General features: G+C 47.0%; 3 protein-coding genes and 1 pseudogene across 5 annotated transcripts; 3 read left to right on the forward strand and 1 right to left on the reverse strand.

Annotated features, from left to right (window-relative positions):
* The first annotated feature begins 1,970 nt into the window (after positions 1 to 1,970).
* slc25a25a (solute carrier family 25 member 25a) lies at positions 1,971 to 7,918 on the forward strand. The gene is made up of 10 exons (XM_058070218.2): positions 1,971 to 2,247; positions 3,337 to 3,463; positions 4,067 to 4,154; positions 4,235 to 4,346; positions 4,701 to 4,859; positions 6,204 to 6,356; positions 6,427 to 6,534; positions 6,608 to 6,775; positions 6,853 to 6,997; positions 7,072 to 7,918. The coding sequence occupies exons 1-10, from the start codon at positions 2,086 to 2,088 to the stop codon at positions 7,254 to 7,256; spliced, it is 1,407 nt and encodes a 468-aa protein (XP_057926201.2). The 5' UTR covers positions 1,971 to 2,085; the 3' UTR covers positions 7,257 to 7,918.
* A 187-nt stretch (positions 7,919 to 8,105) lies between these two features.
* On the forward strand, positions 8,106 to 10,227 carry LOC131127903 (palmitoyltransferase ZDHHC12-B-like). Of its 2 annotated transcripts, none has more exons than XM_078789425.1 (5): positions 8,106 to 9,019; positions 9,092 to 9,225; positions 9,379 to 9,462; positions 9,545 to 9,703; positions 9,778 to 10,227. In XM_078789425.1, the coding sequence occupies exons 1-5, from the start codon at positions 8,935 to 8,937 to the stop codon at positions 9,994 to 9,996; spliced, it is 681 nt and encodes a 226-aa protein (XP_078645551.1). In that variant the 5' UTR covers positions 8,106 to 8,934; the 3' UTR covers positions 9,997 to 10,227. The 2 variants fall into 2 exon arrangements, with proteins under 2 accessions (XP_078645551.1, XP_057926214.2); XM_058070231.2 differs by having other exon boundaries at positions 8,237 to 9,019; positions 9,545 to 9,711.
* LOC131127888 (serine/threonine-protein kinase N1-like) lies at positions 8,659 to 17,722 on the reverse strand (annotated as a pseudogene). The gene is made up of 16 exons (XR_013627138.1): positions 17,576 to 17,722; positions 17,250 to 17,460; positions 16,999 to 17,188; positions 16,052 to 16,165; positions 15,861 to 15,976; positions 15,561 to 15,707; positions 15,404 to 15,479; positions 14,977 to 15,345; positions 14,804 to 14,895; positions 14,541 to 14,717; positions 14,420 to 14,482; positions 14,276 to 14,352; positions 14,056 to 14,198; positions 11,600 to 11,707; positions 11,443 to 11,523; positions 8,659 to 10,558 (listed from the first exon to the last, which is right to left on the reverse strand). The product of XR_013627138.1 is annotated as a serine/threonine-protein kinase N1-like (transcript).
* Positions 17,723 to 19,235: 1,513 nt separating this feature from the next.
* Positions 19,236 to 23,886, forward strand: LOC131127904 (protein SET). The gene is made up of 8 exons (XM_058070232.2): positions 19,236 to 19,630; positions 20,532 to 20,589; positions 21,117 to 21,259; positions 21,341 to 21,444; positions 21,522 to 21,635; positions 21,723 to 21,893; positions 21,974 to 22,105; positions 23,071 to 23,886. Exons 1-8 carry the CDS (start codon positions 19,558 to 19,560, stop codon positions 23,092 to 23,094), a joined length of 819 nt encoding a protein of 272 aa, XP_057926215.1. The 5' UTR covers positions 19,236 to 19,557; the 3' UTR covers positions 23,095 to 23,886.
* Positions 23,887 to 24,200: the final 314 nt, after the last annotated feature.

Genomic DNA, 24,200 nt, shown 5'->3' on the forward strand with positions numbered 1-24,200 from the left:
TCAACATGCTAACAGTTGGCACTAAGTGGCAAAAGTGCCAAAGGCAGTTCCATAGTTTGGATACGGGCTGCTGTGCCTTGGAGGCATGCCCATAATAAGCGGTGGAACACACGCATACAGACACGAGGGAAGGGAGACGTGGTGTACGCAGCTCTTCTCCTTTGCGAAAGACAACACCAGCCATCCTTGCTGTAATCTTACCTTCAGCCACCAGATGGCAGCAGCCTTCCTGAGCCCGATAACACCAGACACGGTGTGGCCATGCATATATCACAATCACAATACATTATTTGTCAATAAAGTTGGAATAAAGTCCTCATATTGTGGGAATAGAGACATGATATTATGGGAATAAAGTCCTGATATTATGGGAATAAAGTCATGATATCATGGGAATAAAGTCCTGATATTACGGGAATAAAGTCATGATGTTGAGCGTCTTCCCACTATAGACGATCTTCTAGGTTCGGTTTTTATAATCCAACAAAACATCTTCCTTTATGACATCATAACTATTGGATGGAAGGAAATAGAATAGTCATATTTATGGAGAGATACGTATTCATAACTTGGGAATGTAGTGGAGTGAAAAAACAGAATTATGGCAAAAGAATTTCATATTACAAGATAAAAAAGTCATAATTATGAGATAATAAGTTAAAATATCAGCTTAAAAGTCCTAATTAGGAGATAAGAAAGTCTAAAGTGCTATTGTTAGCATTGCTAGCATGCTAACGTTAGCAAAGTTGCATTTTTAGCCGTTTTTATAGCTAGTTACACCACTATTATGCTAATGTAAGCATGTTAGCATTGCTAGTATGTTAACATTAGCATAATAGCAGCCTTGGGACTATTATGCTACATGGTAACATGCAGAATTAGCATTGCTAACATGCTAACACTTCATATTTTATTTCTAGCATGTTAACATTAGCATAGTAGCATTTTTGAACAGTTATAAACACCACTATAATGTTAGCATGCTAACATTAGCATACTAGCATTTTTATCCATCTTAGGGAGACATGTGTGAACATTACAATGTGAACATTAGCATGCGAACGTTAACATAGTAGCATTTTCCTAGCTAGACACTTACCACTGTTATGCTATGTGTGAGAATGGCTGTCATGCTAACATTAGCATTAGCATGTTAATTGTTGTAAATATATTGGTGTGCGGTTGCGACAGAGGCACAGAGGGAACGGGATAGAGGACAGTAGCGGGCTAGTACAAGCGTGAAAAACAAAGGTCGTCATTCATTAACACCCAAAGGTGTTGACTTCCTGTGTCATAATTAACCAGCAGACAAACAGCATAAAGTGCACTCGGCTGCTAGCTGGGTCAAAACAAAACATGTTTTGGCAGAAAGGACCTGACCTCTCACCTTTACCCGCCTGTTTGTCTGAGCCTGCAGGTCAAAGTGCGTTTGCGTCAGGACGCCGTGCGTGACGTCATTTAGCGCCTAAGTGTACAACCTTGGCACTGTTGTTCACTCTGCATCTTTTTTTGGCTTTTGGACCTCCTGTTTTTTCTACCCTGTTAATCCTTACACACACTAAAAGTGACATAACGTACTTGCAAGGCAAATAAAGTTCCGACCTGATTAATTTCCGAGACCAAAGCATAGAAAGAATATCATTAGAAAGCATGAAAAATACAGAAATGTATGTTTTCATTGACGTATTAATGCTTGTACTGCCAAACAACTACAATGGCGACTTCTGTCCGCTTTTAAATGAAAGGACACCGGTGATTGGTTCATCTTTGACACAGAATCGAGCTCCCGATTGGTCCACTATGGCTCCATCCCTTACGCAACGGAAAGGCGGGACTAAGCCGAGCCCTTCAATGAGAAGCCTTCTCGATTGGCCAGTAGTAAAAGGACGTCCTGTTCGAAAGGCGGGACGTGGAGGCCAACCAATGACGCGTGAATATTCCTGGAAGGGGCGTGGTGAACTCGACATTCTTTAGAAGCCGGCTTCTTGTGAGGAACCGGCATTTCACTCCACCGGCGGGAAGTGCTGTGGGCACCCCCTAATTTATTTATTTATTGTATTTTTTTGACACTTTCCGGAACCAAACATGCTCGCCCTGTGCCTTTACGTCCCAGTGTCCAACTCCGACCCGGTGGAAGTGGATTACTTCGAGTCGAACGGGCTCCCTTCCGAGCTCAACTCGCTCTTCACCAAACTGAGCGTGTTTCTGCCGTCTCAGGAGTTTTCAGCGTATCAACGATGGCGGAAGGTAGGATGAAAAAGCTCACTTGATATGATTTACTACTCCCTATGTCGTTTTGTGCACTTAATTGTGTTTCTTTTCTAGTCACATTCGCCTTTCCACGCAGTTTCTCGTCTCAGTGTGGCCGGGCGTGCCGGCCGGCAAAATTAGCTTAGTTTAGCATGAGGCCTTTACGACTAGGCCGCACTGCTTGCCACGATAGCATTATTTGCCAGAAATTGTGACTTTTGACTTATAGAAACGCATATGTTGTCATTAAAATGCAACAATTACTCGAGTCTAATTCTGCGTGTTTTATGTTTGAAGACATTTGGGCATTTGACTCCACTTTTTCAAGGAATTCTCTTTCCTTATGATTCGTGACGTCACGGCTTGAAGTACCGGCTTTTAACAGTAAAAAAAAGCATTCAATTTCATATGAATATATTTCACATTTAAAAATAGTGAATCAATTTAATACATAAAAATACATTAAAAATAAAATCATTCAAATATTTTGATGATTTTAAAAACATTATTTTTGGATTTGATAAGTTATTTTTTACAAATATTTTGTCTAATTTGCACATTAAAAATAATACATTGATTTAAAAATGTGTTTAAAAATGGTAACAAAAAGACATATTGGAGTGTATGTGATTTTGTAAAAAAAACAACCTTAAAACCATTGTTGCTGCACCCCTAAGTTATCATATGCATTTTAATAATAAAAAGTTCCCAAAGTGGTTCCTAGAACCCTCGTTTTGCTGACAGGTGACCCGCTCCGGCCTGCAAGACCATGCATGTTATTCCAGCGTGACACTCGGGTCGGGTATCTGCGCAGGCACATATGACATAAAAGTGCCAGCGACCCGGTCTTGATTTAGTCCGGGAGGCCCGGTGCTCAGACGGGATTACAGGAGTTGGCGGGCCACGGAGGCTTTGAGGTCAAAGATAGACCAGGTCGCGTTGGAGAACAGGACGTTACGGTGTCATGCGAGGAGATCAGACACCTGGCAAATAGGTCACTGGGGGGGGGGCTCCGGCCTCCGGCCTCCGAAGTGAATTTGGTGTGCATGCTTATACTCATAGTCTGCGTGTCGCTTTCATCTCCAGAAAACCTCGAAGAGGGAGCCAAACCAGTCTGACGGCCAGCTGGACTTTGAGGAGTTTGTGCACTATCTGCAGGACTACGAGAAGGACTTGAAGTTGGTGGTCAAGAGTCTGGACAAGAAGCATGCCGGTGAGCTCCCGTCGTTTTAGCACTGTGAGGTTGGGAAAGTGGGAGGGCTTGATGGGTCCCCCTTAAATTTTAGTGCAGGGGCGTCAAACTGTCTTGCCTTTATGTGGGCCACATCGTTCTGGTTCCTCTCAAAGGGCCGCCTGTACCGGTGGAAGCATATTAAAATCACACCTTTTATTTTTTATTATCTATTATTTATTTATTATTTTTATGTTTTCATTATTTATTTTAGGATAATTACACTTATTATTTTCACTCAAAATTGACAAAGGCGCTTATTTAAAATCAATAAAATGTTTAAATTAATATAAATTTAAGTAAAAAAACTTGTCACAATGGTAATAAATACAAAAGGCTTAAAATATATTCTAGCTAAAATATTTTACAAAAATCTTAAAGTAATATTAAATAATAATATTAAAAAATAATATCTTACCCTATTTAAAAAATATTTTAATTCTTTGAAATATTTAAGTAAAAAATACTTTGACAAGAATATACCAAATTATAAATAAGGGTTAAAATTCTTTTTTGTATTTAAAATTTTTTCTAAAGAATCCAAAAAGTATTTCCAGCTCATGTTCCTTCTTCCCGTTTGTGAAGGTGGAGTAGAGACCAGGGAGTTCGTGCGGTCCCTTCAGGACATCGGCGTGCACATTTCGCCTCGCCTGGCAGAGAAGGCGCTGCACAGGTAGTCGGCCTCGCCGTTGCGGTCGCTGTTTGCGTTTGGGTGTCGGGGGTTTTAAGGCGCTGCTTTTTGTTTGTCCCAAGCATGGACAAGAACGGCATGATGACCATCAGCAGCAAAGAGTGGAGCAGGTACCCCACGCCGGAGGAGACGGAGAGCATCCCGGAGATCATCCTGTACTGGAAACACTCCACGGTCAGTCCCCGGGGTCCCTCCTGCAGATCATTTACACCTACACGGGCGCCATTAGCCGCCTCGGATACGATGTGCGTCAGCAGCACATGAGCTTTGCCGGGATTATGTGTGAGTGATACGCTGAGCCGTTATGTAAGCGTGTCAAAGTCTGCGGTGCCTGAAGAATGGCGTCAAAGGCCAGGAGCATCTCAGCCGATGAAAGGCGAGATGGCGTCCATTTTCAGATGTTACATCACACGGCCTCACCGGGGCCGCGGCCTCCCCACGATCCTCCAAAAACGCCAACGCTGCCCTTCCTGGCGCTTCTGCTCCCCGCATCGCACCCTCAGGAATGTTTCTTTGCCCTCTGACCAGATCTTCGACGTGGGCGAGAACCTGATGGTTCCAGACGACTTCACCGAGGAGGAGAGGCAGAGCGGCATGTGGTGGCGCCACCTGGTGGCCGGGGGCGGAGCCGGCGCCGTGTCCAGGACGTGCACCGCCCCGCTGGACCGGGTCAAAGTCATGATGCAGGTAAGGAGGGTCCGCCTGGGAGTCTAGCAAGGTTGTAGTTGGCCTTTATTCCCGTTGTAGGTTGGCCTTTATTCCTGTCCTTTGACTTTATTCCCATGGTGGTTGGCCTTTATTCCTGCCCTTTGACTTTATTCCCATGGTGGTTGGGCTTTATTCCTGCCCTTTGACTTTATTCCCATGGTGGTTGGGCTTTATTCCCGTCCTTTGACTTTATTCCCGTGGTGGTTGGGCTTTATTCCCGTCCTTTGACTTTATTCCCATGGTGGTTGGGCTTTATTCCTGTCCTTTGACTTTATTCCCATGGTGGTTGGGCTTTATTCCCGTCCTTTGACTTTATTCCCATGGTGGTTGGGCTTTATTCCCGTCCTTTGACTTTATTCCCATGGTGGTTGGGCTTTATTCCTGTCCTTTGACTTTATTCCAGCGGTGGTTGGGCTTTATTTCCGTTGTAGGTTATTCCTGCCGTGGGTTGTAGTTTATTCCTGTGGTGGTTGGGCTTTATTCCTGTCCTTTGACTTTATTCCCGTGGTGGTTGGGCTTTATTCCGTTGTAGTTTATTCCTGTTGTGGGTTGTAGTTTATTCCCGTGGTGGTTGGGCTTTATTCCTGTCCTTTGACTTTATTCCCGTGGTGGTTGGGCTTTATTCCGTTGTAGTTTATTCCTGTTGTGGGTTGTAGTTTATTCCCGTGGTGGTTGGGCTTTATTCCCATCGTAGTTGGACTTTATTCCCGTGGTGGTTGGGCTTTATTCCATGTTATACATTTTCCCAACCTGATTTTCACTTGGAAATCAAATATGTGGAAATACGCGTTCTGGTCAAATGGACTCAATATTTGGACTTTATTGCTGTAAGATGAAAGCGGCTCTTCTCAGTATTGACCTAATATAGTAATATATATATATATATATATATAATGTATCATTTTCCACAGCCGTTCATATCCGGGTAGTGCCAAGGAAAGGGCGGTACGGGAACGCCGACCCGACTCTGGGGTCAGAGTCCTCACGGTGGATAAGTGGAGCGTCTTATCTGTCCTAATTGGCACGGAGGTGACTGGTTGGCACCCAGATAAGCCGTGTCCGAGTCCCACTGAACTCCCGACTCTTTCGTAACGGCGGGTTAATGTTTACAGAGCGGGAACGGTCAAAGTCCAGGGTCGGCGCAGCCAATGGCGGCGCAGCAGCAGACCGCACGTTGCGTCATCCGCGGCCTCCGTTGCCGTCCCGCGTTCGCCTTTGACGCGCTCGCCCGGGTCATGACGTGAAGTGGCCTTGTTCAAGTGATCGTCCTGTCGCCGTGGCAACAGCATTGACCGCATCTCGTCTGTGTGTGTGTGTGTTCAGGTGTACGGCTCCAGGAGCAACAGCATGTGCATCATGAGCGGCCTGACGCAGATGATCAAAGAGGGCGGGGTGAGGTCGCTGTGGCGAGGCAACGGCGTCAACATCATCAAAATCGCTCCCGAGTCCGCCCTCAAGTTCATGGCCTACGAGCAGGTACGAGCCGAGCGCCGCACGTGTGCCGCCCAAATGCCGCCTCGCCAACGCCGCTCCTTCCTCTGTGCAGATCAAACGTCTGATCGCCGGCGACAAGGCCACGCTCAGCATCCTGGAACGCTTTGCGGCCGGATCTCTGGCCGGCGTCATCGCCCAGAGCGCCATCTACCCCATGGAGGTCGGCGCCGCTCCGTTTCTACCGCCGTGTCCTTTGCACCGTCATGGTTTCAACCTTTTTGCTTCCACGCCAGGTGCTGAAGACACGGCTGGCTCTGAGGACCACGGGTCAGTACGCCGGCATCTCGGACTGCGCCAAGCAGATCCTCCGTAGGGAAGGACTGGCGGCCTTCTACAAGGGCTACCTCCCCAACATGCTGGGCATCATCCCCTACGCCGGCATCGACCTGGCCGTCTACGAGGTGAGGCTCCTCCTCCTTTTTCCTCTTCCCTCCCCGCAAACGTGGCCTTCACGTTCGCCGCTTCGTCTCCACCCCAGACCCTGAAGAACCGCTACCTGCAGCAGCACGGCACCAGCGACCCCGGCGTGGTGGTGCTGCTGGCCTGCGGCACCGTGTCCAGCACCTGCGGCCAGCTGACCAGCTATCCGCTCGCCCTCGTCCGCACCCGCATGCAAGCACAGGGTGAGTCCGCGTCCTCCGCACCGTAACACGCAGACGTCAACACGACGTGACCCCGCCCCTTTTCTCCCGTGCAGCAGCAAACGGCGGCGGCCAGCAGGCCACCATGACGGGCCTCTTCAAGCAAATCCTGCAGGCGGAGGGCCCGTCGGGGCTCTACAGAGGCCTGGCCCCCAACTTCCTTAAAGTCATTCCCGCGGTCAGCATCAGCTACGTGGTCTACGAGCACCTCAAGACGCATCTGGGTGTCACCTCGCGCTGAGCCACACCCACCCTCGCTGCCTCTCCCAGGCCACCGCCGGAATCCCGGGGGCCCTGGAACTGATCTCATTCTGTGAATGTTCGCTGATGAAAGGCGAGAAAGGACACGCGGGTTTGGGAATGCCAAGATGGAGGACGTGGAGGAGCGCTGCTATTTAGCATCGCAGCCATACGGCACGCCGATGCCGCTGCAAGTTCAGGACCAAATGTTTCTGCCGACACTTTGGATGCCAACATCAAAGCTTATTTTTATTACTGTGGCGTCGGAAGACATGATTGTGCCCCCCCACCCCCACCCCGTCCTGAATGACTGCACACTATTTATTTCCTTCCTGTATTTATTGCTTTTATCCACGAGGAGGAGATAAATGCTGCACACTGTATCTGGAATGGCCTTGATCCACGTGGGACGGACGACACTAATGTATCATGCTTCCTAAATATCACTATGGGGGAAGAAGCCCCCCACCTACTTGGTGACTCAAGGGCTTGAAAAAAAAAAAAAGAATGAGCAACACATTGCACTTTAATCTTTGCTGGAAGAGCCTCTGAATGTCACAGCAGTCCAGGTATTACACATTCTTCTTTTGGAGAGATTTTTTTTTTTTTTAGTATTTTAAGAGCTATTTTCATGCAAATAAATGCAAATTCTTGTTAAATCTGTCTCGGGAGTCCTGCTGATTCAAGCGCAAACATTCTTCACATTTTATGGAGATGACCAGAAGCTTTGGTGAAACGTCATCAACCGTGCTTGTGTCACGTGACTTGAAATAACTGTAAATAGGACCTGCTACACTATGCTGCTTCTAAACCAGACCAGAACCACATAAAAATCCGAATTAATCCTGCAAACGCTTATTATGACTCTTAATGATCAAGTGTATGATTTTATATTCAAGACGAGCAGCGATATTGGACACTTGGAGGTTTAACGGGGCAATTCAAAAAGCGGTGTCACGTGTTAAAGTGCCATTTGGCCTGTGCGTATTTTGTCCATCGCGGGTACCCGTACGACAACACGGAAGTAGACGGGCGCTTAATATGCGTTGAAACATTGCCGCGTTTAGCTCACAAACGGGCGGCAAGTAGCTGGAATAGAACTCAGCCTATGTTAACTATGTTAATGTTACATTTGCGTCACAGTTATGTCGTATAACGGCTGGAAGCGAAGCCCGTGGTTAGCTCGCTAGCTAGCAGGTACCCGTACGACAACACGGAAGTGGATGGACGCTTAATATGCGATGAAACAATGCCGCGTTTTAGCTCACAAACGGGCGGTAAATAGAACTAAGAATATAGAATGGAACTAAGCCAAGACTGTGTTAATGTTTTAAGCGAGCAACTTTCACATTTGCGTTACAGTTATATCGTATAACGGCTGGAAGCGAAGCCCGTGGTTAGCTCGCTAGCTAGCAGGTACCCGTACGACAACACGGAAGTGGAAGGACGCTTAATGTGCGTTAGCTCACTAATTTGCGGCGGTTAGCTGAATTGAAATATAACTAAGCCAATACAACGACTTTGTTTTTACTGCCTTTACCTTTGCGTCAGGGTTATGTCGTGTAAAAGCGAGGCCTGTGGTTAGCTAGCTAGCGTGCTAGCCGTGTGCAGAATGAACACATATGAATGTAAAGTGTTCAGATAGTTGATTTATATGTAAGACGAAAACTGTTCAGAACATGTTCCGGACCGGGTTCCTGGTTCGGGCCTCACATACCGTGCTAACGTGGGTTATAACCCTGATTCTGTTCGTACACAACACTGGTAAGTGTTTACATTTGTCTCTTGATACAACATAAAAGCGATGAAATGTTTATGGTCTTGTATTGTGTGCAGATCTGCGTCAGTGCGAGGAGCGTGGGGAGCTGCTGCTTCCGGTTCTTTTCTTCCTCCTGGTGGTGCTTTCAGTGCTGCTGTACTTTGCCGTGTCCCTCATGGACCCCGGATTCGTCCTTTCTGACACTGTCAAGGTGAGGGACACCCATCAAGAGACCCCCAAATGCGGTCTTTCCCGTTCATTGGCATACCACCCATTGGCTAAACTAGCAGCCAATCACAGGGCACATTTAGACAAACAATGGACGATTTGGGGTGGCCAATGACGAAAGCGCGCATGTGCGCAGGATTCAGATCTGGAGACGGAGTCCATGATGCCTCAGGCCTCCACGGCGCCTCGTCTACGGCGTTGCGGCTTCTGTCTGCTGCAGGTAGGGGGCGTAGAAGAGAGCAGCATGGCGGATACGTGTTGAATGTACTCCACGGTGTTTGTCTTCCTGTGTGTGGGAGCAGCAGCCAATGAGAGCCAAGCACTGTCAGATGTGCAAACGCTGCGTGCGCCGCTTCGACCACCACTGCCCCTGGATCGAGAACTGCGTGGGCGAGAGGAACCACCGCTGGTTCGTGGTCTACCTCGCCGTGCAGCTGCTGGCGCTGCTGTGGGCTCTGCAGGTGGCGCTGTACGTACGCCGACGCCCGCTCTCACCCGGCCCGCCTCCCTCAAACGCACCTTGTCCCCACGGCAGGTCTGGCATCTCCCCCTCCACCACCTGGGAGTCGTGGTTGCGCGGCAACGGCTTCCTGCTGGCGGCGCTGTGCGTGGCGGGCGTCATGGCGGCGGTGGTGGCGGTGCTGCTGGGCTGCCACGTCTACCTGGTGTCCATCAACCGCACCACCTGGGAGTTCATGTCCCGCCACAGGATCGCCTACCTGAGGGAGCGCGCCGACGAGGACAACCCCTTTGACCGCGGCGTCCTCTGCAACCTGTGGGACTTCTTCTGCGCCTGCGGGGCGGTGGCGTGGGAGCAGGTCTACCACAGGAACACCCACGACCCCGTCTGACTCCAGGTACGCGCACGGGACGCACGGCAACACAGGAAGTAGATGCTTCGTTTCATTCGTTCACAGCCACGGCCTTTACTAATGGACACGCCCCCTTCTGAAATAAATAAAGCACATGTGGAGCATGGACTACATCTATCAGGATGGCTCTGCGGCAGTTCACGTGGCGGGTCGCGGCAGTGGGCGGAGCTTGTCACGCATCTCGGGTCAGTCAAAGCAAGCGGAAGAATTGCTGGAAGCGTCCGTGTCGGCGGCCGCCGATCCCGTCTCGGCCGCGCAAAAGTCAAAGTCGGCGAAGGCGCCCTGCTGCTCGGCCGAGAGGACCCCGGGCTCGGCGGGCGGGGACAGGACGGGCTGCAGTCTGGTGAAGTCCTCGTCGAAGTTGCTGACGTCGGCCCAATCTTTGATGGACGGCAGGAAAGGAGGCTTCACCTTCTTGGCCAGCAGAGCGTCCCAGTCCACGTCCTGGAAGACCAGCAGGGACACACTTGGGAGTCGGGAAGCCTCGCACCATTACGTCACGCGATACGCCACCAATACGGAACACAAATTCACAAGTAAACGTACCGCTTTATTCTCCTAATATTACTAGGGCTGTCAAAACTAACACGTTCATTAATTACGTTACATTTTTTAGTGCAACTAAGGCATGCCCATCATGGCAAGCCACTCTGTTATGACGACAGATACTTACGTTAGCATAATAGCGGTGTACCTGGCTATAAAAACGGCTAAAAATGCATCTTTGCTAATGTTAGCATGCTAGAAATGCCAACATTTTTATGCTAACGTGACATAATCGTGCTGAGTCTATATATATAGTATATATATATATATGTGTCGACCTAAGAAAAGGGATACAAATACTGCTATGCTAATGTTAATATATAAACAATGCTTATATGCCTACTTTTACACTGTTAGCATGCTAACATGTAACATAATAGTGCTGTCTTTATGTGTCGACCTAGGAAAATGGATACAAATACTGCTATGCTAATGTCAATATATAAACAATGCTTATACGCTTACTTTAGCATGCTAACACTAATGTTAGCATGCTAACATGTAACATAATAGTGCTAAGTCTTTATGTGTCGACCTAGGAACATGGATACAAATACTGCTATGCTAATGTCAATATATAAACAATGCTTATATGCTTACTTTAGCATGCTAACACTAATGTTAGCATGCTAACATGTAACATAATAGTGCTAAGTCTTTTATATATGTTCGACCTAAGAAAATGGATACAAATACTGCTATGCCAATGTTAGCATATAAGCATTGTTCATATATTAGCATTAGCATAGCAGTACCATAGCAGTTTTTTCCTGGCCGCGTACCTGAAAGTATTCCTCTCCTTTCAACTCGCTGGCGTCTCTCTCTCCGGCGCCGAGCCTCTTCAGCGGGTTCTTCTTCAGCAGCTGCACGCCAAAACCAAAGAAAGAAAGCAGCGTTGGGTCACCTTCAAGCCCCCCCCCTCACCCCCCAAGTGGTCACCTTCTGGATGATGGTCACGGCGTCGGCGGGAAGCGCTGGTGGGTACTGCACGTCATCGTTGACGATGCTGTCAAACACCTCCTCCTCGTCCTCGCCCAGGAAGGGAGACTAGCGCAGGCGTCATCAGGGACCATGCAGGGAGGGCATCACAACATATCATAGCAGTCTACGTAGGCCCAAATTTACTACAACTTTACCAGAAAAAAGGGTTTTTTTCAGAAAAGTGGGAAAAACATAATAATAATAATCATAGAGGCTTTTCACCCTTCAAATATGTGATAGATACTTCTTAGCATATCGCCATCATCATCACCTGCCAGTTGGCTTGTGGAAAACTACTTTTTTGTCACTTTTTTACTCCTAAATGTACCACTTTTTACTCCTATGATACTGGATATATATAGGTAGGCTATATACTGTGATATACAGTAGGTAGAGTATATACCGTGATATACAGTACTATGTAGAGTATATACAGTAGGTAGAGTATATACCATGATATAGAGTATGTAGAGTATATACAGCAGGTAGAGTATATACCGTAATATACAGTAGGTAGAGTATATACAGTAGATATATACTGTAGGTAGAGTATATACAGCAGGTAAAGTATATACGGTAATATACAGTAGGTAGAGTATATACCCTAAGTAGAGTATATACCATGTGATATCAAGCAGGTAGAGTATATACGGTAATATACAGTAGGTAAGAGTATGTACCATAAGTAGAGTATAGTATACCACGTGATATAGAGCAGGTAGAGTATATACGGTAATATACAGTAGGTAAGAGTATGTACCATAAGTAGAGTATAGTATACCACGTGATATAGAGCAGGTAGAGTATATACGGTAATATACAGTAGGTAAGAGTATGTACCATAAGTAGAGTATAGTATACCACGTGATATAGAGCAGGTAGAGTATATACGGTAATATACAGTAGGTAAGAGTATGTACCATAAGTAGAGTATAGTACACTACGTGATATAGAGCAGGTAGAGTATATACGGTAATATACAGTAGGTAAGAGTATATACCATAAATAGAGTATATACCACATGATATAGAGCAGGTAGAGTATATACGGTAATATACAGTAGGTAAGAGTATGTACCATAAGTAGAGTATAGTATACCACGTGATATAGAGCAGGTAGAGTATATACGGTAATATACAGTAGGTAGGAGTATGTACCATAAGTAGAGTATAGTACACCACGTGATATAGAGCAGGTAGAGTATATACGGTAATATACAGTAGGTAAGAGTATGTACCATAAGTAGAGTATAGTATACCACGTGATATAGAGCAGGTAGAGTATATACGGTAATATACAGTAGGTAAGAGTATGTACCATAAGTAGAGTATAGTATACCACGTGATATAGAGCAGGTAGAGTATATACGGTAATATACAGTAGGTAAGAGTATGTACCATAAGTAGAGTATAGTATACCACGTGATATAGAGCAGGTAGAGTATATACGGTAATATACAGTAGGTAAGAGTATGTACCATAAGTAGAGTATAGTATACCACGTGATATAGAGCAGGTACATACGGTAATATACAGTAGGTAAGAGTATGTACCATAAGTAGAGTATAGTATACCACGTGATATAGAGCAGGTAGAGTACATACGGTAATATACAGTAGGTAAGAGTATGTACCATAAGTAGAGTATAGTATACCACGTGATATAGAGCAGGTAGAGTATATACGGTAATATACAGTAGGTAAGAGTATGTACCATAAGTAGAGTATAGTATACCACGTGATATAGAGCAGGTAGAGTATATACGGTAATATACAGTAGGTAAGAGTATGTACCATAAGTAGAGTATAGTATACCACGTGATATAGAGCAGGTAGAGTATATACGGTAATATACAGTAGGTAAGAGTATGTACCATAAGTAGAGTATAGTATACCACGTGATATAGAGCAGGTACATACGGTAATATACAGTAGGTAAGAGTATGTACCATAAGTAGAGTATAGTATACCACGTGATATAGAGCAGGTAGAGTACATACGGTAATATACAGTAGGTAAGAGTATGTACCATAAGTAGAGTATAGTATACCACGTGATATAGAGCAGGTAGAGTATATACGGTAATATACAGTAGGTAAGAGTATGTACCATAAGTAGAGTATAGTATACCACGTGATATAGAGCAGGTAGAGTATATACGGTAATATACAGTAGGTAAGAGTATGTACCATAAGTAGAGTATAGTATACCACGTGATATAGAGCAGGTACATACGGTAATATACAGTAGGTAAGAGTATGTACCATAAGTAGAGTATAGTACACCACGTGATATAGAGCAGGTAGAGTATATACGGTAATATACAGTAGGTAAGAGTATATACCATAAGTAGAGTATAGTACACCACGTGATATAGAGCAGGTACATACGGGGTAATGTAGAGCAGTACACCCACCTCGCCCACCAGCATCTCGTAGATGAGCACGCCCATCCCCCACCAGTCCACGGCCCGTGTGTAGTCGTCATCGGTCAGGACCTCCGGCGCCAGAAACTCGGGCGTGCCGCAGAAGGTGGCCGTCCGATCTCCGTGTCCCATCCCTGGCCAGGACCAAAAAGCCATGAGTCGGGGGTCGGGGGAGGGGGACCATGAAGACGGCTCCCAGAAGGCAGACCACCTTCTTTACAAAGTCCAAAGTCGGTCATTCTGACAAAGCCGTCGGCGTCCATCAGCAGGTTGTCCAGCTTGAGGTCCCTGTGAGGGCGGGCCCGGCGGTGAGGGGGCGCTAAGACACCCCCCTCCCCCCCATTGCCCCACCTACCGGTAGATGATCTTGTTGAGGTGCAGGAACTCCAGAGCCAGGACCACGCAGGCCGAGTAGAACCTGAGGAAGAGTCCGGCATCACAGGGACAGACCGGCGGGAAGGACTTAGTCCACCAACCTGGTCTGGGCCTCGCTGAAGGCCTTGTTGTGGATGTGGATCATCAGGTCCCCTCCGGGAAGGTAGTCCATGACGAAGCAGACGTGCTCGCCCGTCTGGAAGCAGCCGTGGAGATGAACCAGGAAGGGATGGCGGGACACGTTGATCATCTCCAAGATTCTCTTCTCGCTCATCAGGCTGCGGAAGACCACACCACTCACTCGGAGCTGGGTCTGGGGATGGGGGGGGGGTGGAGGGCAGAGTCCGCCCCGCCCGTCACCCACCTATCCACCTCGTCCCGCATGAGGATGTCGCTCTTCTTCAAGGCTTTGACGGCGTACAGCTTGCCCGTCTTCTTGAACTCGGCCAGCAGAACCTGCGGAGAACATTTCCCACCCAGACTGACCGGACCGGACCAGACCGGACCAGACCGGACCAGACCAGAGGACGCTCCTACCTTCCCAAAGTGACCTCTACCCAGCACCGACACGTACTGCAGGTCCTCCATGCGCATCCTGTCCCGCGTCGCCTCCTGCTGGCTGGGAGGAGCTCTGACGACGGCCGTGTCCTCGCTGCACGTGGGACGGGGACGGGGACAGTGGGGACAAAACATCACATGACCTGCCAGGACACAGAACCTCTCCGCGGACGGTCCACGGCATCACCGCTGGCGACCTCGGCGCCGTTGGTTCGGACGCCGCGACCCTGGTGGCGAGGGCGGAGCCGAGCGTGCCGAAGGAGGCGTAGCGAGGAAGGACGCTCATCATCAGGTGACCCCACGTGGAGAAGTTCATGTTCAGCTGAGCCGCTCGCACAAACCTTTTACCTACACACACACACATGTACGAGCTGCACACGGACTACTCCAAAGGGTGGGCGGGTACCTCTCTCCTTGGTAAAAACACACGGCTGACGTCTCAGTCTGGGCTGACGCTCCACCGCCACGTCCACGAGGTCAAACTTTAGAAGACAAGACAGGAAATGAAACCGCTATGTCCGTGAAACATCATCATCATCATCCGGTCCACGCGTGGAGCCCACCCGGGCGTGGAGGAGGCCTCGCGGTTCCAGACGCCACACCCCTGAGGAGGTCTTCTCCCGGTCCAGCAGCTCCTCCAGTCGCAGGAAGGCGAGGCCGCACACGCGCTTCCTGTCCCGCCACAGGACGTCCACCTCCAGCTCCTGGGCCTGCAGCAAAGGTCAATCAGAGGGACTGACAATGTCTGCAATGTGCAACGTGTGCAACAGCTCCCCCTGCTGGTCACTTTATTCACGTCATGATTTCAATCCACAGGAGGAGCTTGGCCACGGCGTGTGGCGCAGACGAGCCTGCGTACTGACTCTGTCCAGGTGGATGGAGAAGGTGTGGTCCCAGGCCATCTTCCCCACGGGCCCCCAGGGCGTCCTGTCCACCACCCTGCCGTCCAGCCTCAGCACGCCGCTGGTCTCCGCCCCTTCTGGTTGGGACACCGACAGACAGCTTTGGTCTTGCGGCAAGCCTCCTCGGCAGCGCCCGGCGCCGCCGCTCGTACCTGAAGGCATCGCGGCGCCAGGGGAATCATCCTCCTCTTCCGTGGGGACGCCGGCCACGTGAGTCGGAGGGGACATCAGGTCCTCGCATCCAAGAAGCCTCACCTCCAGCTTCCCTGAAGCAGCGACAACAAATGTCTTGCTAGTAGTACTAGCAACACTACTAACACACATACTAATACTAGCAGTAGTGTCCATTATATTACTTGAGGCTCTCTTGCTAGGTGCTAGCGTGATAACCGTTAGCATCTTAGCTAATTTACTCAGGTCTAAAGGCAAATACACACATGGCATGACGTAGGGACACTATGGGACTGCCTTAACACTTTTGGGACTTGGTGCTTATTGCATAACATACATAATTATATATAATTATGAATAAGACATACATATTTCATATGTTATTTTTAATCAAATATTTTAAGAAATAATTATAAAACATTACAATTATATAAATAATTGCATCATATTCATATTTTTTAATAATTCTTAAACGTAGGTAAATGCAGATTTTGCCCAATTGTTATCATAATAAAAACAAAACATTTCTTTTCAGTATTAATTTATTTTAATTAATTTAATTCATTACATCTTTAAATAAAGTACATGTTTTTATAATTGTTAGTTTTAATAAATTATTTCTCATCAAGTATAATATATTAGAATAGTATAATAGTATAAAATAGTTAAATTATGTAAATTATTGCATAATATACATAATTAATAAAATAGATGATTTGATTCTAATAAAATAATAACTAATTTTAGATCATACAATTATTTTTAATAAATAAGTATGAATATCATAAGTATGAAATAGTTAAATGACATAAATTATTGCATAATATACGTAATTAATACTTTTTAATTATAATAAAACAAATAATTATTTTTACTCAAATGATTTTTAATAAAGTAAAATTGTATTAAATGATCATCATTTCCTTACCCGTTAGTGAGGCGGGTCTGCTGGACAAGATGGCCGCCGAGCGCCCTCGGACCGGAGAGCGGACGGCTCCTCGGAGCGCTTGGCCACCTCCGACCGTCCCGTCCGGAGACGCCCCGTCCCGCAGGCACGCCTCCACGGACGCACGCAGCAGGTCCAGCCTCTGGGAGGACTCGCGTGCTCGAACCCGAGCCTGAGACGGCAGCGAGAGGTCAGACGGCTCACGTGCGGGCGCTGCCATTTGCCATTTGTACCTCCGTGTGGGCCGCGTGGTCCGGCGTGGTTCGCCCGAGGACTTCATTGGCCCCTTCCAAGGCGGCGTGCTCTCGCTGCATGTAGTGCCGCAGCTCGGCCAGGCGGGCGTCGGCGGCGCCTCCCGCCTGGGCCGCTTTGGTGATGTGCAGCCGCAGGAGCTCCATCTTGGAGCGGCTGTCCTGCAGCATCTGCTGCGCCGTGGACAACATCCTGGAGGATGGGAGGGGATGGGGGGGGGGGGCACAACAACACTGAAAAAGTCAACCAAAGAAGAAGAAGACGGGACGTGTCCCACCTCGGGTACGATGGTGGTCCTCCTTCCTACCTTCACTCTCCTTGATGATGCTGCTCTCCTCCTACATCACAGCCGGCCCGTCCTTCCGTCCTTCCGTCCTTCCGTCCTTCCTGGCTGCCTGCGTCCCCGCTGCGTCCGCTTCCTGCTGCATCCTCATCCCACAACCCATCTCCTCTCCTTCGGGGAGGGAGGGAAACAGGGAGGGAAGGGGGGGGTGCTGCCAGGACGGATGCTGATGATGCCGGGTCCCGTCGGCTGCTTCCAGCCTCGCCATTGGACGCCGCCGGACCACATGCTCACACGCCCTCACCAACAGGAACACTCCGTCTTTGGGACAGCCAGGACACCCCCCCCCCCCCCACCCCACCCCCCACCACTATTTACTTCATCATGACCTTGACTGGACGCGGCCAAGATGACGTCTCTGTTACTCTCTGTATAGCAGTAATACACACCTAGTACTATGTACTCTACATACATAGTATACACACAATATGACAGGATAGCAGTACTTGGTTCATGTTTACATCAAGGACATCATGCACACCGTCATTTACATACACTATTATTATTATATACATACAATATTTACTTTATTTTTAAACACAATTTACAATTAAAGTATTTTTTACTTCATTATAAAAGCAAATGATTTACACAACTAGTAATATTTAAATAATGTAGATGTTTGCATATAAAGCTAATTGTTTATTAAATATTATTTTAAATAAATATTTTGTACTTAATTACATAATTGATATCGAAATTAAGTAAATCACTTAGACAACTATTAAATAAAGTAGATATTTGCAAATAAAGCAACTTGTTTATTACATTTTTATAATGTAATTTCAAGTAAATATTTTGTTCTTAATTACGTAATTAATATTGAAAAAAAGTAAATCATTTAGACGATTGATATTTACATAATGTACACATTTGCATATAAGGCAATTTGTTTATTGTAATTTTAAATATTTTGTATTTAATAACGTAATTAATATTGAAACAAAGTAAATCATTTCCACAATTATTAATATTTAAATAAAGTAGATAGTTGCAGAATATAATAATGAGGCATCATTTACACAAGTATAATTATTCCTAATCCAAAAAGATCCATTAAATAAAAGTGATTCACGTCATTTTTTAATATTGAAATAAACATTTGCACAAGACAACAACAGGCACTGTGAAATAGACGAGTCACGTGAGCTCGTGGGGGTGTACCTAATCAAGTGTCTCCTCTGAGAGGAGAGGACAAATAAAACTATGATCATAAACGGGCCGTGGTGGGGGGGGGGGTGAAAGGTGTGACAGTAATAGTCAATAACGGTGCCTTGTCGGCGTGAAACGGACGTGAACAATGAAGGACGGGGTCCTTCCAGCCGCTTCACGACGTCAAGCCAGCGAAGCTCGGCGGGGATTTTTTTTGTTTTGTTTTTTCCCGCCGTAAGCGGCTTAAAGCGAGGCGACGCTTTCGACGACGACACGTCAAAAAGGGAGAAATGTTGTGTAAACCTGTCGAATATAACGACTTTGTGTCGTCGCCCTGCATTACAATGTCTGACGTTCGGCATCTTTCCTTTTTTTTGAAGAAGTGCGCAAGTGCGCGTCGATGCCGCCGCCGCTCCGCCTCGCCGGACAAAAAAAGCGGTTTCGGCTTTAAAAGCGTCGCAGCCTCCGCCCGTTGCCGCCGGTTTGTGCCAATTGTCGTTTGGCGTCGACGCGTGTGAGATTGGAGCGAGCAGAGGCTCTGAAAGGAGCACATTGGCGTCGAGCGAGGAGACCTACTTTGAGAGGCGGAGCTCTCCATCGCCGCTGATGAAAGGCGCTTCCTCCTCCGGCAGCAACAGCAGCAGCAGGCAGCAAGCTAGCTTACAGCAGCACGTTGCTGGCGTCACCGCTCAACTTTACGTCGCTCAGCGCTCTCCTGCACCGGGAGAACAACGGACATCTTCGCCACCGGCTTCTCTCCACGACGCCCCCAAGTCTACCCAGCTCGAGACAACATGTCGGCCTCGGCGGCTAAAGTCAGTAAAAAGGAGCTCAACTCGAACCATGACGGCGCGGACGAGACCTCCGGTAAGGCGAATGGCGGCCTCCTGTTCACCGCCATTTTCACTTTCTTGTCGGACACAATGCGAGCGAGCGGGCCGTGCTCTTTTCTCGCCCCTTATCGCGTCCGCCGCATTTGTTCGAGCCCCTGCTACCGTTTCCCCCGCTTTTGTGTTCGACCTCGGCTGAGGCGCCGCCGTGCTGCCTAGCTAGCTTTGTTAGCTAGCGCGCTGTTGTTGGCGGAGCGGCCATGTTAGCTGCGCCGTTAGCTTTGGCGTTTAGCATCTCTGGCGTGGAAGCGTGCGTTTAGCCTCGATTTCTCCACCGCGATGGCGCCGCTTTCATGTGTGAAAGTGCCCGAAATGAGCTCAGCGCGGCCGCTGTGACGTTGAAAAGCAGACAAAAAGCCGTCTTTCATTTCGTCGCTAGCATGTAGCATACGCGTGTTGTTGTTGTAACGGGGTTACCTAACGACGTCTGACGACGTTTTTTGTGGCGTTTTTCAAAATTAAAAAAAAAAACACACAACTACGTTTGTATCCTCGCCGAAGCTGAGGTGTTTTTTTCGGGGGGGCGACGGGGTTCCGGACCGCGGCGTGGCCGGCCCCCGGTCCCATTGAGGCTCGGCGCTGGCCGCACGCTGCCTTGTCCCACATTTAAACCACGCGGCCTCGGCAGGAAGCGAGGAGCCCGAGCCGCCGCAAGTGCTGCCATTGGCCCGCTCCGAGCACCGCAGCCTGCACGCGCACACGGACGTTAACCCGCCGTGGAGCCCCCACGCTGCCGTGCCGACTTGTGTCCGTGAAAAAGCGGGGGGATAACCCCCCCATTCATTCATTGCGGAATCTGCCATTGTCACAGAGTGCAGCTGTAAATGGGATGGAATTATTGATATTAATTAAATTTTCCTTGTCTTTTCCCCTCACAGAGAAAGAGCAGCAAGAAGCTATTGAACACATTGATGAAGTTCAAAATGAAATTGACAGGTAATTTCTCTTTTTCTTGCTTGTACGGGACGGACGCATGAACCTTTACTGTTTTTTAAACTTGTTTGATATTTTTCTTTCAAAATAGTGTCTCAAAAAATATTTGAAGCTAATATTTAATCAACCAATGTGACAAATGTGCCATTTAATTGAATGCCTTACAAGCACGCATGTGGTGGTTTGTGTACAAACAAGACTATTGCCCTTAGTATCAACATTACAGGGAAGAGTGACTCAACAGCACCGCTGCTGGTTGTAGTCATGTACTGCGCCCCCATACTGAGTAATTATACAATACATAAAAGTCAACAGCCCAACAAAAATATCTTTATAAAGATTTACTCTTTGGGTGGCTCAGCAGTGCCTCTGCTGGTTGTAGCAGGTACTACTTTATTAGACTTGACACAAAGTAAATATTGTGGTAATGTACAAAAGCAACAATGTAATATTAGTGACTCTTTTGCGCCTCCGCTGGTTGTCGCCGGGCACTGCGCCCCTAATGTGATGTGTGGTGCTTATGCTTGCAGGTTGAACGAGCAGGCCAGCGAGGAGATCCTGAAAGTAGAACAGAAATACAACAAACTCCGTCAGCCGTTCTTTCAGAAGAGATCAGAACTGATCGCCAAAATCCCCAACTTCTGGGTCACCACATTTGTCAACCATCCACAGGGTGAGTACGCCCGCACGCTCGCCCGCTTTGTTGCGGCGGCGCACACGGTCTGAAAGTGTTTTTTTTTTTGTGTGTGTGCAGTATCTGCCCTACTCGGGGAGGAAGACGAGGAAGCGCTTCACTACCTGAGCAGGGTGGAGGTGACGGAGTTTGAAGACATAAAGTCAGGTTACAGAATAGATTTTGTGAGTAAGCCCCTCCCCTTCCCCACCCGTCCTTTTCGCAGAGGGTTTGCTCTTCATGGCCTGTCATGTCCTTGCAGTATTTTGACGAAAACCCGTACTTCGAAAACAAAGTACTTTCCAAAGAGTTCCACCTGAACGAGAGCGGAGACCCGTCTTCAAAGTCCACAGAAATCAAATGGAAGTCGGGAAAGGTGCGTCCCTGTGCTGTTAGTCTGCCTGTGTGTCCACCCACCCCCGGCCCCCCTCCCTCCGTGACACGTGTGTGTGTGGCGTGGCAGGACCTGACCAAGCGCTCCAGCCAGACGCAGAACAAAGCGGGGAGGAAGAGGCAACACGAAGAGCCCGAGAGCTTCTTCACCTGGTTCACCGACCACGCCGATGCCGGCGCCGACGAGCTCGGGGAGGTCATCAAGGACGACATCTGGCCCAACCCTCTGCAGTACTACCTGGTACGCCCCCCCCCCACCCCCAATCTCCTCACACACACACACCGTCTTGACGCTGTAGATAAATGTCTCTGGTGCCGCAGGTTCCAGACATGGACGACGAAGAAGGCGAAGGGGATGAGGAGGACGAGGACGAGGAGGGTCTGGAGGACATAGACGAGGAGGCCGACGAGGATGGAGAGGACGATGAAGAGGATGACGGAGAAGATGGAGAGGTGAGGAGCGGGTGAAAGTGACGGATGGGCCCATCAGCATCACACAAATGGAGATGCAGTACTGGACTGCAGCCAGCAGAGGCGCTGGATCCTTTGCCATAATATCTATCAATATACTAGTCATGTAGCTATGAAAAGTTGTACTTTTAGTAGTATTTTTGGATTAAAGTGAAAGAAATCTGGAATATTAATATAGAAATGTTTTAAGTTAAAAAAAATATTTATAAAAATATCAATGAATATTAAGTATAAAAAGTTGGTATTAAAGTAAAATATGTCTTAAGTTGAGGTACATGGTACATTTTTTTTCATTAATTTGAGAAAAATCAATTACAATTTTTTAAACTTATGGAAAAATTCGTGAAATTGTATGAAAAGTTGATGCACGTCTAAATATTTTTTGCATACATTTAAAAAAAATATATATGAAAATATCACAATGAACATTAAGTATAAAAAGTTTGGGTGCAGCTAGTATTTTGGACCAAAGTAAAAACTTGGAAATATTTAAAAAAAAAAAAAAAAAAAAAAGTTGAGGTACATGGTGCATTTTTTTTATTAAATTGAGAAATCTGTTTCAATTTTTTAAAACTTTGTATATAAATCTGGAAATGGTATGAAAAGTCGAGTGTCTAGATTTAAAAAATATATATATGAATATTAAGTATAAAAAGTTGCGGTGCAGCTAGTATTTTGGATTCAAGTAAAAATATATAAAAATATTAAAAAGTTGAGGTACATAGTACTTTTTTTTTGAGAAAAATCTAACAATTTTTAAAACTTGATGTGTATATAAATCTGGAAACTGTATGAAAAGTTGAGGCACACTCGTATAATTTTAATACTTAAATCAAAATATTTGAGAAAGTGATTTTTGGTCGTTGAGGTACATCTATGATGCATTTAGGATAAAGGCCGTATTCCAGCATGGCCGCCCCTAATGCACGCTAACGTTTGTGTTTCAGGACGACGAGGGAGAAGACGACTAAAGCTATCAGCAGCCTCGCCCTCCTCACCTTTCTATTCCCTATTTGGTTTATCAAGTCATGTTCGGGAGCAAAGGTTTATTTTTATTTTAGTTTATTTTTTTGTTTGTTTTTTGTTTTTTAAGTCCGTGTGTGCTTCATTCGACACTCTGAAGCCTCTCCACCCGTGGGTGCCATGTTCTGTTTCTCCTTCGACTCGTCTAAGGCCGACGGCACTTTGCCCTGAATAGTGAGTTACATCCCCAGGGTCATCATCTCTGAAAAGAAAATAATAATTAAAAAAACTAGAACGGGCTCGGCATCCTGCGTAGAATTTGAAGCCACTTGCCAGATTCCTCCTGTCCAAGGTGGACTAAAGCCATGGTGTAGTGAGCTAGCACTAGCAGACCTCATCAAGTTCACTTTTTCCTTCAAAACGAGACAGCCTTTTCCCCGACGTGGTTAACAAGTATGCTCATTCCTTTGTCATGTTCAGTGGGGCGGGAGGGAAGGGGGGGTGGGGGTATTTTGACACCATTTCTATGGAAGTTTTTTTTGTTTTCATTGTATTGTTTTACAGATATCCATGCAAATTTGAAATGACATTTTTAATAAAGAACAAAATGGGTTAAAAAAACAAAAAAAAAACACCACCACCACCAAGCTTGTAAATTTTGGCCCCCACTCGCTTCATGGATAGATCCAGTTCTTGTCATTTACATCCATTCACCTTCCTTTTTCTCCTGGGGGGGAAAGAAAGTGTTTAAAGTTTGAGGTGTAAACTTGCTTTGTTTCAATAATAAAATGTAATGTGTACACACGTGTTGCCCTTCTGTCAGCTGGTCAAAAGTCCTTAAGCAGAGCCAGGAAAGGCCCAACCTGGAACCGCAAGAAGTAGCAAAGATTGGGGCTTGAAATATTTGGCTGTGCAGCGGGGGACACGTGGCCACCGTCCACGAGAACCCCGGAAACCAAGACGTCCGAGCCGAACGCCCTGCACAGGATCGGGGTATCGGTGCTGGTGTCCCCTGCCGCGGCTCCACACGCTTCGACTCACTGGTAGGCGGCAACCAGGAGGAGGACCCTCATTCTTAGTCTGCTTGTTAGCAGCCTGGAGGCCACACATGGCT

Source organism: Doryrhamphus excisus, linkage group LG3 (assembly GCF_037039965.1).
Source record: "Doryrhamphus excisus strain RoL-2023G ecotype Guam linkage group LG3, RoL_Dexc_Guam_v1.1, whole genome shotgun sequence".
Classification (NCBI taxonomy): Eukaryota; Metazoa; Chordata; class Actinopteri; order Syngnathiformes; family Syngnathidae; genus Doryrhamphus; species Doryrhamphus excisus.